Source organism: Mixophyes fleayi, chromosome 10 (genome assembly GCF_038048845.1).
Source record: "Mixophyes fleayi isolate aMixFle1 chromosome 10, aMixFle1.hap1, whole genome shotgun sequence".
NCBI classification, from domain to species: domain Eukaryota; kingdom Metazoa; phylum Chordata; class Amphibia; order Anura; family Limnodynastidae; genus Mixophyes; species Mixophyes fleayi.
In genome coordinates, this window is record NC_134411.1 from 705614 (window position 1) to 721284 (window position 15671).

At 44.9% G+C, this 15671-nt stretch overlaps 1 protein-coding gene across 8 annotated transcripts in view; it reads left to right on the top strand.

Annotated features, from left to right (window-relative positions):
- Window positions 1-15671, top strand: part of ABCC8 (ATP binding cassette subfamily C member 8) — a 76769-nt gene that overhangs the window by 38795 nt on the left and 22303 nt on the right. For 6 of the 8 annotated variants that reach the window (XM_075187564.1, XM_075187565.1, XM_075187558.1 and 3 more), the window contains exons 10-21: window positions 453-615; window positions 3030-3070; window positions 3161-3306; window positions 4703-4808; window positions 4913-5023; window positions 6873-6948; window positions 8009-8114; window positions 8880-8915; window positions 9858-9893; window positions 12659-12757; window positions 14089-14173; window positions 14356-14436. In XM_075187564.1, coding sequence (XP_075043665.1) covers window positions 453-615; window positions 3030-3070; window positions 3161-3306; window positions 4703-4808; window positions 4913-5023; window positions 6873-6948; window positions 8009-8114; window positions 8880-8915; window positions 9858-9893; window positions 12659-12757; window positions 14089-14173; window positions 14356-14436 — 1086 coding nt within the window. The remainder of the gene's footprint in view (window positions 1-452; window positions 616-3029; window positions 3071-3160; window positions 3307-4702; window positions 4809-4912; window positions 5024-6872; window positions 6949-8008; window positions 8115-8879; window positions 8916-9857; window positions 9894-12658; window positions 12758-14088; window positions 14174-14355; window positions 14437-15671) is intronic. The other 2 variants (XM_075187562.1, XM_075187563.1) reach the window with 2 other exon arrangements.

Genomic DNA, 15671 nt, shown 5'->3' on the forward strand with positions numbered 1-15671 from the left:
TATGTAACACGTATCTGCCATACATACAATGAGACACATATGTAACACGTATCTGCCATACATACAATGAGACACATATGTAACACGTATCTGCCATACATACAATGAGACACATGTCTGACTGTGTAATATCGGTCTCATGTTGATACTTTCGTACATGTTGTTAGTGAGCGGAGGACGAGCGCTTGGTGGCTCAGTGGCTCAGTGGCCGCGGTAACTCCTGGTATCTGTGTGGAGTTTGTATGTTCTTTATGTGTTCATGTGGTTTCCTCCAGGTGCTCTGATTTATCTCCTACTGTTATGTTTATTGGCTGCTGAATCAGCTGGTCCTGGTATGTGCGTTTCTGGTGGGGAATTAAAGTGTAAGCTCCTCTGATCAGGGGCTGATGTGAATGAATAAACCTTCTCTGATGACGCTGTATAAATGAAGGATTATTATAATAACACCGCAGGAATATTCCAACGAGCGTCTAAAGAAGACGAACGAGATGCTCCGTGGTATAAAACTGCTGAAACTCTATTCCTGGGAGCACATATTCCACAGCAGCGTGGAGGAGACGCGGCAGAAGGAGATGATCAGCCTAAAGGCCTTCGCGCTATATACATCCATATCAAGTATGTTAGACGGGTCACCGACATCTCGCCCGCCCCCGTTTTACACCCCCTGCTAATACCCCGCTATTGCTGCTGTGTGACCCTGTTATGTTTAGTGCACCCCAATATCAAGGATGTTTCTCTATTACATCTGGGTCATCAATTTTACACCCCCATATATGTATCTGCTAATACCCCGCTAAAGGGCTTTGCACCCCTGTTATGTCTAGCTGCACCCCAATATCACCTCACTTCCCCAACGTCTCTCCGTAAATCATCACCCCCCCTTTCTGTACTTACATATCTGTCCCCCCACCTATGATTTACTACTCACTCCCCCCACCCTATATAATCACCCCAGCCCCGCTACTCCCTACTGCCCCTGTATATCTGCCCTCCCCCTATTCTGACTCCGGTGCTCTCATTGTTTAGTACAAGTATCAGCGTAAATATTTCTCACAGAAGCTGATTTTGCTGCCTCTTGATCAGTAACAGGGATATTGACCTCAGCGGCGTATACTGGACGCCCCCTCGCCCTCAGCCCAGTCCGGTGCACACTGCCACCTAGTGGTGGAATTACCATGAATCTGCATTTTTACCAGTAAATCTCAGACAGAAAATGCTGAAATGTTTACTGCTCCCACAGTCATTACTCTGTGTAAAATGTAGATTGATGATTAGTACCATTATCCCCTGAATGTACAGCGCAGTGTAGTATGTCAGCGCTTTATAAAGGGTAATAGGTTCTCCCCCTCAGTCTCATGACTCTATGCTTATACTCCCATATCAGCAATGTTACTGGAGTATGAGGTATATAATTGTGGCATCCTTTATGTCAGAGGTGTCCAAACCCAGTCCTCAAGGGCTACCAACAGTCCATGTTTTCTAGATTTCTGTCTGTAGAAACAGGTGTGATAAGTACTGACCCAGCCAAAAAGATTAACTCCCCTGTGTATGCTTAAAGAAATCCTGAAAACATGAACTGTTGGTAGCCTTTGAGGACTGAGTTTGGACACCTCTGCTTTATATGATATATACTGGGTGATTCCGGGGACTACTGATATAAGCTGAATTCAGTCACGTAACTGTCCAGACGGAGCCGTGAGGTGATGGATTGTGAGCAGTGTGAACCAGCCTCCTATGGTACATTGTACTATTATTGTCCTTTATCTATAACCCGCTGTGTCTTATCTCTACCTATTATCAGTCTTAATGTTGGTTTTGTGCAGCACTATTGTGTGTGGTATAAAGGTAACGAAGGTGCTGCCAGCTGCCATCTGCCATTCAGTGATACCCTGACATCACCCGCTGACTGGGGGGGGGGGGCTGCGTGTATGCTGGGGTCTGACCCGTAGCATGCGTGACGCAATGAAAACAACAGATATGTTACTGCTTCCTCACTGTGCAGTGAAATAAAATACACAAACACGTTTCGTTGTATCACAAGGAGATATCATTAGATCTCACGTCCTATTTATGTTCTACCATATAATATAATATGTTGTATGTTCTGTAGAATGTAACATAATGTCATATAACATGACGGAGACTAGACCCTGACATATGTAACACGGGCAGTAGTATATCTTATGTAACAGTGTTGTGAGGATGAACTGGGGTCATAAGTTCAATTCCCGACCATGCCCTTATCTGTGTGGAGTTTGTATGTTCTCCCTGTGTTTGCGTGGGTTTCCTCCAGGTGCTCCGGTTTCCTCCCACACTCCAAAAACATACTGGTAGGTTAATTGGTGATGATGATGATGATGATGATGATAGACACCCCCAGTAACATTATTGTCCCCTATCAGGTTTTCCTAGTAAATGTGTGAGCTGGACACAGGTGTGTAGTTTCTGTGGTGGGACCTAGGGGGCGCTAGTGGGACAGCGCTGATCTATTCTAGATTCAGGTCACTTATCCCGCTATGAAAGGAAGTTTATATCCAACGGGTGATATTATTGCTTTGTCCGATGTGTGGCGGAGTGCCTATGCAGAGTGCCTTATGCGCTGTAGTGCGCCCATTCTGACAGCCGTACTCACATGTTTAAATCATACACTACAGCAAGTCGCTGTCACCATTGCTGGATTAGTTATTAATAGCTGTAATGATCGAGGCAGGCCCCCAGGTGGCGCTGTGTAGTTGTCGTCTATGGATAATTTCTCATGTAACCTCCGCAGAGTATATGATATAACTGTTCACACTTTGTATATTTTATTAGCAGTGAAAGCGATCACTTAATAAAAGCAGAGTAAATGTTATTGGTATAAAGAATGGGTGGTCTCATACAATCTGTCTATTAATCAGTTCCATATTAACCCATTGGATACATTAAATATACAATAAAAGGTGTTATTTATCCATGTACCTTTTGATTATTGGCTGTTTTATGTATGATGCTAATGTGTAATATCCTCTCCTTCCATGTTGCTGCAAAAGTATTTATGAACGCAGCCATTCCTATCGCAGCTGTGCTTATAGTAAGTATAATGATCACAGACACCGAGAGATCCCTGAGCAGGCTCCACTGACTGACATTCATTCCCATCTTTCTCTTTTCCTCCATGAAGACGTTTGTGGTCCACGTTCACCTTCTCAGGCGCAGCGATTTCTCTCCGGATGTGGCCTTCGCTTCACTCTCACTTTTCCACATTCTTGTGACACCGTTATTCCTGCTGTCCAGTGTGGTCAGATCCACGGTGAAGGCGCTGGTCAGGTAAGCCGTGATGTACCACGTCATCCTCACCAGAGGCCTCTGATTAACACTGGAGGAAGCACTGTGAGGTCGATGCTCATAGTTGGTGACTATTCATACAATATCTAGGGGTAAAGAGGGATGAAAAGTCCTTCCAGTATATGTGTAAAAATAAATCCAGTTATTGACATTTATTTAGATAGAATTATACATTTGTTGCAGTTTTAGAACCTTATTATGACCTGCAGGGGTCACTGTTGATATATAATTTTGAGATTTAGTCACTGACTGTAGAATCTCAATAGGGAAGAATATTTATAACATCAGCAACTATCATCAGATCATAATTTAAATTTCTGTGACCTATTATACATATTACATAGTAATATATTACAGCCGTCTGGATCCCTACATCCCAGATACAGAGATTACAGACATAGGTTCTATGAAATTACTGACAACATAGAACAATAGCTCATCCGTCATCCCTGGTTCTGTCTATAATATGTTCTGTTACTGGTTGTATTATAGGTTCAGTGGCTGCTTCATGTCTTTCTGTAGCAGATGAAGCTCCAGCCTCTCAATTTACACTCAGTGGCTCCTGCTGATTAGGTTGCTGTAGTCAGTGGACACTAATTTGATTATATTAACTTTGATTTCATGCTGTACAGCACTGAGACTCCAACAAATTAAATGTTTAGCCAGTGATTAGTAAATTCTCATCAAGGTTCAATTTTGGAGAGAGGTTTTCATTCCTCCCAGTAACAGCTGAGTTCTGATCACTCCCATCATCCTCCATCAATGACCTAATGACCCCCATCGTCCTCCATCGCTGCCCTAATGACCCCCATCGTCCGTCGCTGCCCTAATGACCCCCATCGTCCTCCGTCGCTGCCCCCTAGAATCCGGGGCTCCCGCTGCTACCAAGGGATCCGATGATGAACCCCCAAACATAACTGGGTCCTGTAGTATATAGTGTATATGACCGGTGGGCCATTCACAATCAAGCCTGAGTGATCCGCTTGTATTCTTCCAGTTTGTGCTCTGTACAGACTGGTGGATTCACACAATGTAACAAAAGGAGCAACTGACATGCTGTGCTTTGCTGTTGGAGATTGTTGACTCATTTCAGCATTCTTCTGGACAATGGCTAATGGTTTTTAGATGTGACATTAATCATTTATGGGGAAAAAATACCCCGCCACATTGTTTATCAAAGCTGCGATGGAAATAGAGTTAGAATGGGCAATGTATTTTCCCTGTTTGTTTAATACTTCTAATAATACCTTATAATGTTTGTTATGTCAGATTAGTGTCTGTGTTATATCAGAATACACAGTAAATGTGTCCTGGTTCCCGTTGTGTTTGAATCCAGTATTACAAATATTTAATAGAGGTTTTTTTCTCTTCCATTCAGTGTTCAGAAACTCAGCGAGTTTTTTTCCAGTGAAGAAATTGGGGAAGAACCTGAGAAATGTTTAGTGTCCCATAAGGCAGGAACACAGAACAAGTACCAAGCAGTGGTTAGTACAGTACTATATAATACTAATACAGTACTCACATTACTCCCTGCCCCCGCTGCACGCTCCCCGTATGTCTGCACTTACTGTGTCTCCGCTCCGCACAGCCCCTCAAAGTGGTAAATCGTAAGAGGCCAATCAGAGAGGACTGGACCGCGTTCACCTGCCCACAGCGACGTGCGGATAACCACACCGAGGGGAATGATTACTGTATAAAGGTGAAAGCGAAGACCCTCACTAGTATCACTGACTGACCCCCACAGCCCTTCACCTTCTGTTAGTTACCTCATCACAGAGAGTCAGGGGATCATTCTATGCCCACAGGTACTCACAGGGTAACTCTATACTCACAGGGTTACTCTATACTCACAGGTACTCACAAGGTAACTCTATACTTACAGGGTTACTTTATACTCACAGGGTAACTCTATACTCACAGGGTTACTCTATACTCACAGGTACTCACAGGGTAACTCTATACTCACAGGGTTACTCTATACTCACAGGTACTCACAGGGTAACTCTATACTCACAGGGTTACTCTATACTCACAGGTACTCACAGGGTAACTATACTCACAGGTACTCACAGGGTAACTATACTCACAGGGTTACTCTATACTCACAGGGTAACTCTATACTCACAGGTTAACTCTATACTCACAGGGTTACTCTATACTCACAGGTACTCACAAGGTAACTCTATACTCACAGGGTTACTCTATACTCACAGGTACTCACAGGGTAACTCTATACTCACAGGGTTACTCTATACTCACAGGGTAACTCTGTACTCAGGGCAGTGGCGGATCCAGGGGGGGACGATCGGGGCGATCGCCCCCCCTAGCAGGGGCTTGCTGCCGACAGCTGCACACTGTGTAGGTCCGTTCAGCAGTGACAGTGTGTTTTAAACACAATCAGAGCAGCGGGACAGCACACTGTCACTGCCGAGCGGACCTGCACAGTGTGCAGCCCAGGGCCCTCTTAAGACCATCTTGGGCCCCCGGGCACAGCAGTGCACCGGGGCCTTTATATATACCCAAAAAAGTAAAAAATGATTATATATATATATGGGCCCTGCAGCCCAGGGGGGCCCGTCGGAGGAAGCAAAAAAAAAAAAAAAAAACCCTGATAAAAAAGAAGAAAATACCGTGCTGTCAGCTGGCGATCCGGCTCCCTCCCTGGTCTCCTCCATCGCGCTCGCAGTGCATGTCAGGCGTGACGTCATCACTCCCGCCCGACATCCATTGCGGAGCGCGACGGAGGAGGAGACCAGGGAGGGAGCCGGATCGCCAGCTGACAGCACGGTATTTTCTTCTTTTTTATCAGGGTTTTTTTTTTTTTTGCTTCCTCCGACGGGCCCCCCTGGGCTGCAGGGCCCCAGGGCACCTGCCCATTGTGCCCAATGGGAAAGACGGCCCTGGTGCAGCCGCCGACAGCCTTAGAAGTCGGAAAGGGGGTGGGGCCTAAATCGCCCCCCCTACATCGCCCCGGGTATAGCAATTTGCTAGATCCGCCCCTGCCTCAGGGTAACTCTATACTCGCAGGGTTACTCTATACTTACAGTTACTCACAGGGTAACTCTATACTCACAGGTACTCACAGGTTAACTCTATACTCACAGATACTCACAGGGTAACTCTATACTCGCAGGGTTACTCTATACTTACAGTTACTCACAGGGTAACTCTATACTCACAGGTACTCACAGGTTAACTCTATACTCACAGATACTCACAGGGTAACTCTATACTCACAGGGTAACTCTATACTCAGAGGATAATTCTATACTCACAGGTACTCACACGGTAACTATACTCACAGGATAATTCTATACTCGCTGGATAATTCTATAATCGCTGGATAATTCTATACTCACACAATAATTCTATACTCACAGATACTCACAGGGTAATTCTATATCCACAGTATTATTCTATGCTCACAGGTACTTGCAGGGTAATTCTATACTCACAGGTATTACATGTACTCTGCACTGACAGATGATTTATAATTGGATAGTGATTACAATATTTACTGTTGTATTTTCTCCATCTAATACCTCTAGGTAACAAACGGGTGTTTTACGTGGTCACCAGAGGGATCTCCGGCCTTATCAAACATCAACATCCGGATCCCTCAAGGTGATTTCATTGTTTGTTTTGTCTCTTACGTAGTAATATTCAGCTGTGTCCGTACATCCGCTGGGGATATATGTATAATATAGATTGAATCTGGTCTGAGTGTTTGGGTGCTTAACCTCACGAGTATTCCAATATCCAGATACAAGAGTCCTGATCACTGGAGGTCCCCCGTACCCCCGAATCTCTCCTCATCCAGTACCTGTAGCGGAACTACCATTGGAGGGTCGGGGCCCCCGGATCCGCCCTCCCCGCCTCCCTGCATCGGGGCCCATGGAGATAATGGTGCCCATGGCAGATGCAGAGGGTCAGGGGCCCCGGATCCGCCCTCCCCGCCTCCCTGCATCGTGGCCCATGGAGATAATGGTGCCCATGGCAGATGCAGAGGGTCAGGGGCCCCGGATCCGCCCTCCCCGCCTCCCTGCATCTGGGCTAGTTCCGCCTCTGCAGTACAGACCGTTATACACATTGTTTCCACCCGGGGTAACTGGTTGGAATTTAAGGACTCCCAGCTGTTCCGTTCATTGTGTGAGTCTGAAACAGAATTGGGGCTTTGTCCGGTCTCTGGACACCTCTGTGTTAGATATAAATCAGCTCTAGTGGTTTTATATCTTATGTTACCTACATCAGTATTGTTGATTTGCTGAAGCGCTATTCTGAGGATCTAATGTCCCCGTCCTCTCCCTTCCCCCAAACTATGTCTGACGTTTGCATTTGCTCCTACAGATTACACTGTATGTTTAGTTTCATCTCTCTAATGATGGTTACAATCTATCTGCTGTGTTTGTTTAACTTGTGTTCCATAAAAGAGATTTTACAAAGTATATATATAGCAGTCACTGACTTGTATGTGATAAATGGACGACCATAAAATACCCCCAGGATTCTGTGTATTATATCAGATCTGATTTATCTCTGACCCTACTGAATTGAGAACATAATAATAGAACGCTGTTGGACTGGTTGATGGTAATGACGTCAGACACAAGAAGTTCTGCAGCAGCTCCCGTACAGCACAGAACCATTTTTTGATATGTGACGGGTGTGTTTCGCCCCCCCGCAGGTCAGCTGACAATGATCGTGGGGCAGGTTGGCTGCGGAAAGTCTTCGCTCTTGTTGGCCACACTCGGAGAGATGCAGAAGGTTTCTGGGGACGTGTGCTGGAACAGGTGCGTAGTGTCTACCGGAACTGTGTCCTGTATCTCCGATATCCTGGAATATTTCTCTCTCCTGTATCTGGTCACAGAGAGGATTTGTTCAGTAGGAGAACGATGAATAGTTCAGGAACGCTGCTACTAAACCGCACGGATTGTGGCTGCAATTATTGTATCTTTATTTTATTGTATTTTTGTTCCTGTTTTTGCCACTTTAATTTTACCAAACATGCGTTATCACACTAAATATAATAGGGGAGGGGGTTATAGGGAGACATAGCGGAGGCACATTGACTGGTTTAGGGTGTAATCACTGTCAGCGCTGCCGCAGGTTTCGGCTCCCCGCACCTGGGGCTATCGCTGCTGTCACGCGATGCTCCCACTTAGTAATACGTCTGTCATTACACTGATTGTCCTGCTCATGGATCACTGGACATATAACCGGCCTCCTCCGCATCGATCTGTCCATGTAAGATTGTGTTTGATGACAATTAGGGCAATAACCTGACTTGCTTGTTGCTCCTCTGAATAGAACATAATGTACTTTTGGGAAAGCACAGTAACAATTAGGCCTCTTATCATGTCTAGACGGATGTAGGAATCGGCCATTAAAGTTTAACGAGCGCTCAGATAGGAACAATCAGCCGGACGGCCGGGTAACTGAACACACGAAGTGCAGTTATAAAAGTAACGTTCCGTGTACAAATCAGCCTGTAATATGTTTACTCAGGAGCAGATTACTCCCATTTACGGTGCTAAATGATGTGATTTGTGTTACAGAGATGAATGTGACAGCGAGATGGGGGAAGACAACAGGTCTGTTTATTTCACTTTATGTCCTGAACACGAGATCGATTCCATTATTATAAATTATTCTGTAGAATATGCAACAAATTCTACCAAAAGATAGAAATAATAACACGTTTATAACGTTTATGCAGAATTTTTACCCTTTCTAAATAATCTGCTGTAACTGAACCGTAAATAAATGGAAATGAAATAATTGTGTTGGAAACAGAACATCTGGCCCAGTATTTGCTGTGTCTACATCCGTACACTCACTGTCTGATATGTGGGAATATATATAATCTCCCAGCACTAATGTACCAATCGTGTTACTTCTATGACCCCGAGGACGGAAAAATAAATGTTCAGAACAATCTTTAGTAGAAATTCAATATTATTTAAGGTAAATCAGGATTTATATTACATATAGTTTATGATGGATCTGCATCTTTCATCAACCTTAATAACTATGTAACTGTGTAACAAAACTGATAAAGTAGAAATAAAATGTAGCGTGCGGTTGTAGGACGGACTGCGCTTGTTGTTAGATGCGGTACGTTGTGCTGGGGGGTGGGGGGGGGTCCAAGGGTTTTGTTTTATTCTCAGGTAGTATAATGGGAAATTGCTGTTGTGTGTTTAGAGTTCTAGAGAGATAAACCAGAATCGGGGGTGTTACGGGTCGGTGGTCCTACCTTTGTGGAGCCTTAGTTGGAGAGAAGATTGTGATTGTGGTGTATTGAGAGTGTTGGTCGGGGTCCGTTGGGGAGAGGGGTGTCTGGATGATAACAAGACATCAGATAACTGATACACCCACCTCTTCCTGACGGACCCCGACACTGTCCCATGTCTCCCCCTAGAATGCCGCACACAACAGCAGATTTGCGCCCAGATACCCCCTACAGCTACCTATAACTAAACGTGTTTGTAGAACACAGGATACAATGTAACTGTCTGGTTAATATTGTTTTACAGCCCAGAGAGGGAAACCGCTCCAGACATGGAGATCAGGTGATTTGTTTGTTTAATGTTCTGAACTGTTTTACACGAGACGTAAGATGTGAACAGGTCACTCGCTCAGCGCAACCGCTCAGGTAATGGAACAATACAAATCAAAGTTTCCTGTTCCACACACTGAATCTTATTTATCTGGTCCTGAGACCGAAACACGTAATAACATTCCACAGGTGTACGGCGGTGAGGAATGAAGGGACACGAGGGCTGTACGTGATATTTACACTGTATGTATGATATATATGATAGTCTGGGACTGCTGCACGGTAACGACAGAAATGACCGGGAACCACTATTCGGACAGTGACGCTGTAACATTAGATTGTACAAGACCCCCAGCTGAGGGCTCGGTCCTGTGTTTTACAGGGGGGATCACAGTCTGTTTGACTTGTCCTGTCCTAAACACAACAACTCTCATCATCCATCAGACGTGCGGTATTTCATCACCTGTCCATCAGAATAAAGAGAGGGGGCTTATAGATCAGCCTTAGGAGCCCCTAGTAGTGGGTTGGTTATCTTCACCTTGTAGATCCCTACAGCCGAGGGGACACAGGCTCAGATCTGTGGGAGGACATAGAGGCCCCAGCCTATGGCGGAGGTGTCGGGGGGCAGCTGCTCTTTCCCTTACGTTTGTCTGTTGGTTATTCCTGATTACTGGCAGATCCCCAGTCACTTCTCTTCTCTATATATTATGGGGAGCAGGTCCTCTGGGGGGGGGGGGGGGGGGTGGAGTCCCAATTATATTGGTGTAAATTTATAACTCTGAATATAATTTCTCTCTCCCGTATTATTAGTGAGACTTCAGTAATTTGTATTATTACCACTTTGCCGTGTTCTGCAGCCACAGACAGAGTTTATTAAACGGCCATCTGTCTGTACGTAGCCTGTGAGTGGTGACATGCGGGAATGTAATTGTTCTGTGTTGTTAGATTGTGCGGCCTGGGGGGGACATTAATACAATTATACAGGAAATAGGAGCTGACAGATCTTGGCTCGACCCGGCGCGTCTGACCGTACGGTTTAGATGGCTGCAGCTGTTATACGCAGATTATATATCCGATGACAAATAGAAAAATTGTTTCTTTGTCTGTACTGCGTCCAGGAAACACAACTGTTACACAGCAGCAAAGGTACACACAATGACCCACAATCTACACACAAACACAATTATTACAGTACAAGATATTTAATCACCTGCAGAGACCATAACAATCTGTTATATGTCACATTAATATGCACACTGACATCTAAACATGACATGTACGGTATTTACTCCTCCTACCTTATAACAGTAATATTATATATTGTAGTCATTATATGGAAATGCTGCTCTGCATAGAATAAAAGCATTGCTCTCTATCGCCACCTACTGGCCGTGTTTCTGGGCACCTGAAATCACCCGTCCAACATGTTTCTCCCTCGATATACATCCGGGCTCCCTTCGTCCGCACACAGCGTTATTAATACGTCTTCCTACTATTAGGATTTCTGGGCATTGAAGATGGTTTTAGGTAAATAGTTCCACATATTATGTCTGCTCCACGTGTCAGGATGTTAATCCCCTGGGTTATTATTCTGGGGGAATATTTCTCGGCAGAAGGGTAACTGGATTTGCTGTTTTTGGTAACTGCAGAAGTCAGTCCTGGAGGTGTCAGTAGTTGTCACCGTTACCGGCTCATTGTGATCCCGGGCTCTGATATAACTCTGATCTTTACGCCCGTCTTTATATAAAGAGTGTTTCTCCATTGTTTTACAGTTTCTGTTACCAATATCATTTATTCCAAAGAGGCGGATTTAAGGTGTCTGCTCCAGGTCACCCGATACACCCCGTACTCCCTCCGTGATTCCAGGCACCACTGCTTCCTGTGTAAAATAAATAGTTGGAAAAAATTCAGCCCATAATCAAATAATGAATGATTAATATACAAACTAAAATCATTATGTTCCAATTGCCCCTTACACTGCTCTGCCCTTAGCCAGAGCCTGTGGGGTCCGTCTCCCGGTATTAGGGTCCTCTACACCTCCTCATCCACCTCCTCCGTTCCCTACATTCTGTATCGTACGATAGTAACGTTACGGTTAGGTCAGGTCGCTCCTAAGGCTGAGAACACACTGAGAAAACTTTCAACCAGTTTGTTATCATGAACGATTCTGCAAACGACTGAAGTTCCAGTCAGTCTAACGATTCATGTGTACACACTGATGCGCGATTTACCTTCCGATATGTTCTCTTCATCTGGTCCAAGATTAATGTAGTCGGTTGTTCCTGTCTAATGCGACATCGGGCTAAACGGTCGTTTATCGGGTGTTTAGCCCAATACTTGGCTGAAAAACCTGTAGTCTGTACCCAGCCTATTCGTGTCTGTTCCAGACCGCAGGTTCTCCTGATAAACTATCTGAGTTATCATTACCAGAGCAGCTCATATGAAGAACAGTTAATTTACCTGATCCAAATTACAGACCACAATACTGTCCTATATGAAAGGACCCCGGGGCCCCGGGCCCTCAGATACACCACATCCAGGGTACTTATACCATTCTCATACATACAGTATATGATGTTATTAGTACACACCACATTAACAGTAACATAGACTCCAGAAGAAGATATTTATGGCAGTTACAATGTTCTCTTGCCAGAAGAGCTTACATTCTACCACATCTCTTACTCGACCCCTTCATCTCTATCTGCATGGGTTGGGTGCACTTTTATGCTTATCCACCAATCTGCATGTGGGGGTAATCTCTTGTATTTCTTCCAGACGGAGGGGCGCAGTGGCCTACGCCGCCCAGAAACCCTGGCTCCTGAACGCAACTGTGGAAGAGAACATCACATTTGAGAGCCCCTTCATTAAGCAGAAGTAAGAGTTCTCCTAAAGCCCTAAATCTGACTGTCAGCGCTGTGATGTAAAGGGCCAAGATAATTAATCATTGCTATATATGTGATGATATACTCCCTACTGCAAATTGTATGGCCTTATCTGTGTGGAGTTTGTATGTTCTCCCTGTGTTTGCGTGGGTTTCCTCCGGGTGCTCCGGTTTCCTCCCACACTCCAAAAACATACTAGTAGGTTAATTGGCTGCTATCAAAATTGACCCTAGTCTGTGTGTTAGGGAATTTAGACTGTAAGCTCCCATGGGCAGGGACTGATGTGAGTGAGTTCTCTGTACAGCGCTGCGGAATCAGTGGCACTATATAAATAAATGGTGATGATGATAGAAGAAGTCACCGCAGAATTTTATGACCATATAAAACCAGAAGGTTGCAGGAAGTGATTCTATAAAGGTCACAGCAAGGTGACTTCTAATGACAGTAAGGGGAACATTATCCCTGTTGTTACACAAGTTTATCTAATAAACATTATAACTGTTTATCCAGATATTACTTCCAGGAGTTGTATTGTTGTATTATAACCTCACAGCTCCCTGTGATGCACAATAATATATATAAGGAGAGCAGATCCTTTCCTGTTGTTATCACTTCATCTTGTCCAGCTGAGTAATATATGAGAATTCCACATTTACACTGAGAGTATTGGAATCGTTCTGTTAGATTATATCTCAGTGTAACGTGACCCGTTCTATGAAGGTCACATCACTCAGATCCTGATGGTCCCAATTGTATTAACTTCTACTCAACCTAATAATTACCGTTAAAGGTGTTTTAGTTTATAAATAGATTGTCCTTAACGAGCCCCCTATCCAGATAACTGGTTCTCATCGGTAGGATATATCACGTACAGTGCATCATGTATGGAGGAAGTGTGTAGAGTCATCAGTATTGGCCCCACACACTCCATACAGTGTGTGTGAGTGTGTAGGTGTGTACATGAGTGTGTAGGTGTGTACATGAGTGTGTAGGTGTGTACGTGAGTGTGTAGGTGTGTACGTGAGTGTGTAGTTGTGTACGTGAGTGTGTAGTTGTGTACGTGAGTGTGTAGGTGTGTACGTGAGTGTGTAGGTGTGTACGTGAGTGTGTAGGTGTGTACGTGAGTGTGTAGGTGTGTACGTGAGCGTGCAGGTGTGTACGTGAGCGTGCAGGTGTGTACGTGAGTGTGTAGGTGTGTACATAAGTGTGTAGGTGTATAGGTGAGTGTGAGTATTCACCATAAAAGTAAATGTCTTCTGTATGAGAGCTATAAGTAATATAATGTGTTTTGCCTGATATGAATACATAATATTTTGTCTACAGATATAAAGCCATAGTCGACGCCTGTTCCCTGCAACCAGATATCGACATTCTGCCGCACGGGGACCAGACTCAGATTGGAGAGAGGGTGAGTAGTGAAACTTCAATTTACAGCCACACCCCCCTGACAAAATATGGCAGGACATGCTGGAACTTGTGGTTCCACAACAGTCACAGATTGGGTAAACTTGTGCTATAATGTTGGGGGGATGCAGATTTCCTCCTATTCATGCTTATTATAATTGTGACGCTGTGTTATGATTATTTCAGGGCATTAACCTGTCTGGAGGTCAGCGCCAGCGTATCAGCGTGGCAAGAGCTCTGTACCAACAAACCAGCGTCGTTTTCCTGGTTAGTACTGAATGATCGCTAATTCCTTCCTGACGTGGCAGCGCCCGGTGGGTGCTGTATTCTAAAGGTTTATTTGTGGTTCTAAGACCAGAAGATGAAAATTCTTCATCATTTAGTAAATGTTAGTATCAGCACGGGACGGAGGGGGGGGGACTGTGCCTGGACCCCCCCGTAGCGGATGACACTGCTGACTGGGTTGTGTTATATACTTTATAGACATCTGCGAGGTCTGTAAATAATCTGAATGTGGACGTTTAGTTCTGTGTCCGTGATTTATGGGGCGCTCAGCGGTTTCCATGTTGGGTCCTTTCACGCAGGACACACAATGAATCCACAGCGATAATCACTGATCGTGTTACAATGTATCAGACGCGGCTCCTCCCGCAGCTTCCACTGACGCGGTCTCTGCTCCTTCACGTCCTGTTACTATTGATTCGCAGTAAATGAGTTTCTGACGATGTAACGCTAATGAATCGGGAGTCAGCAGTAAGACTGTGACCTCGTTAATCAGCGTTATTATAAGACGTAAGTCACAGCGCCCGGACCTCTCACCCATAACTTCATTAATCACCAGTTTATTTATTGTTATCCACCAGGGTCTTAGAATCACCATCACATCTACTTGTAGGGAAGATAATTATCTGTCACCTCCGAGGAGTCCAGGGATTATCGGGGGATGTGGGCTGGTCCCCTGTATTATATCTCACACAGTAGTGACGGCTGTGGATGATACAGTGTCTGTGCGCAGTGTCACAATATAATATATAACAATATAAGGATGTAATCCTCAGGATGGACACATATTACATCCAGCTGAATCCCTGTCGTCAGGTCCTTGTGTTCTCGTTATCTTCTTGTCTTCCTGTTATTTATAGGTAAAATAATTCACTGTACAACATAATCTGAGTTGTATAAGGGAGATTAGTATGACTGCATCACACTGGACTGAATGTTCCCACTTATCTACAGTGGTTCCATTAACACAATGTTTATATACAGGAACAGACAAATATATGGTGTAGGCTGGTCTGTGGGGCGCAGGCTGGTCTGTGGGGCGCAGGCTGGTCTGTGGGGCGCAGGCTGGTCTGGAGGGCGTAGGCTGGTCTGTGGGGCGCAGGCTGGTCTGTGGGGCGTAGGCTGGACTGTGGGGCGTAGGCTGGACTGTGGGGTGCAGGCTGCTCTGTGGGGCGTAGGCTGGTATGGAGGGCGCAGGCTGGTCTGTGGGGTGTAGATTA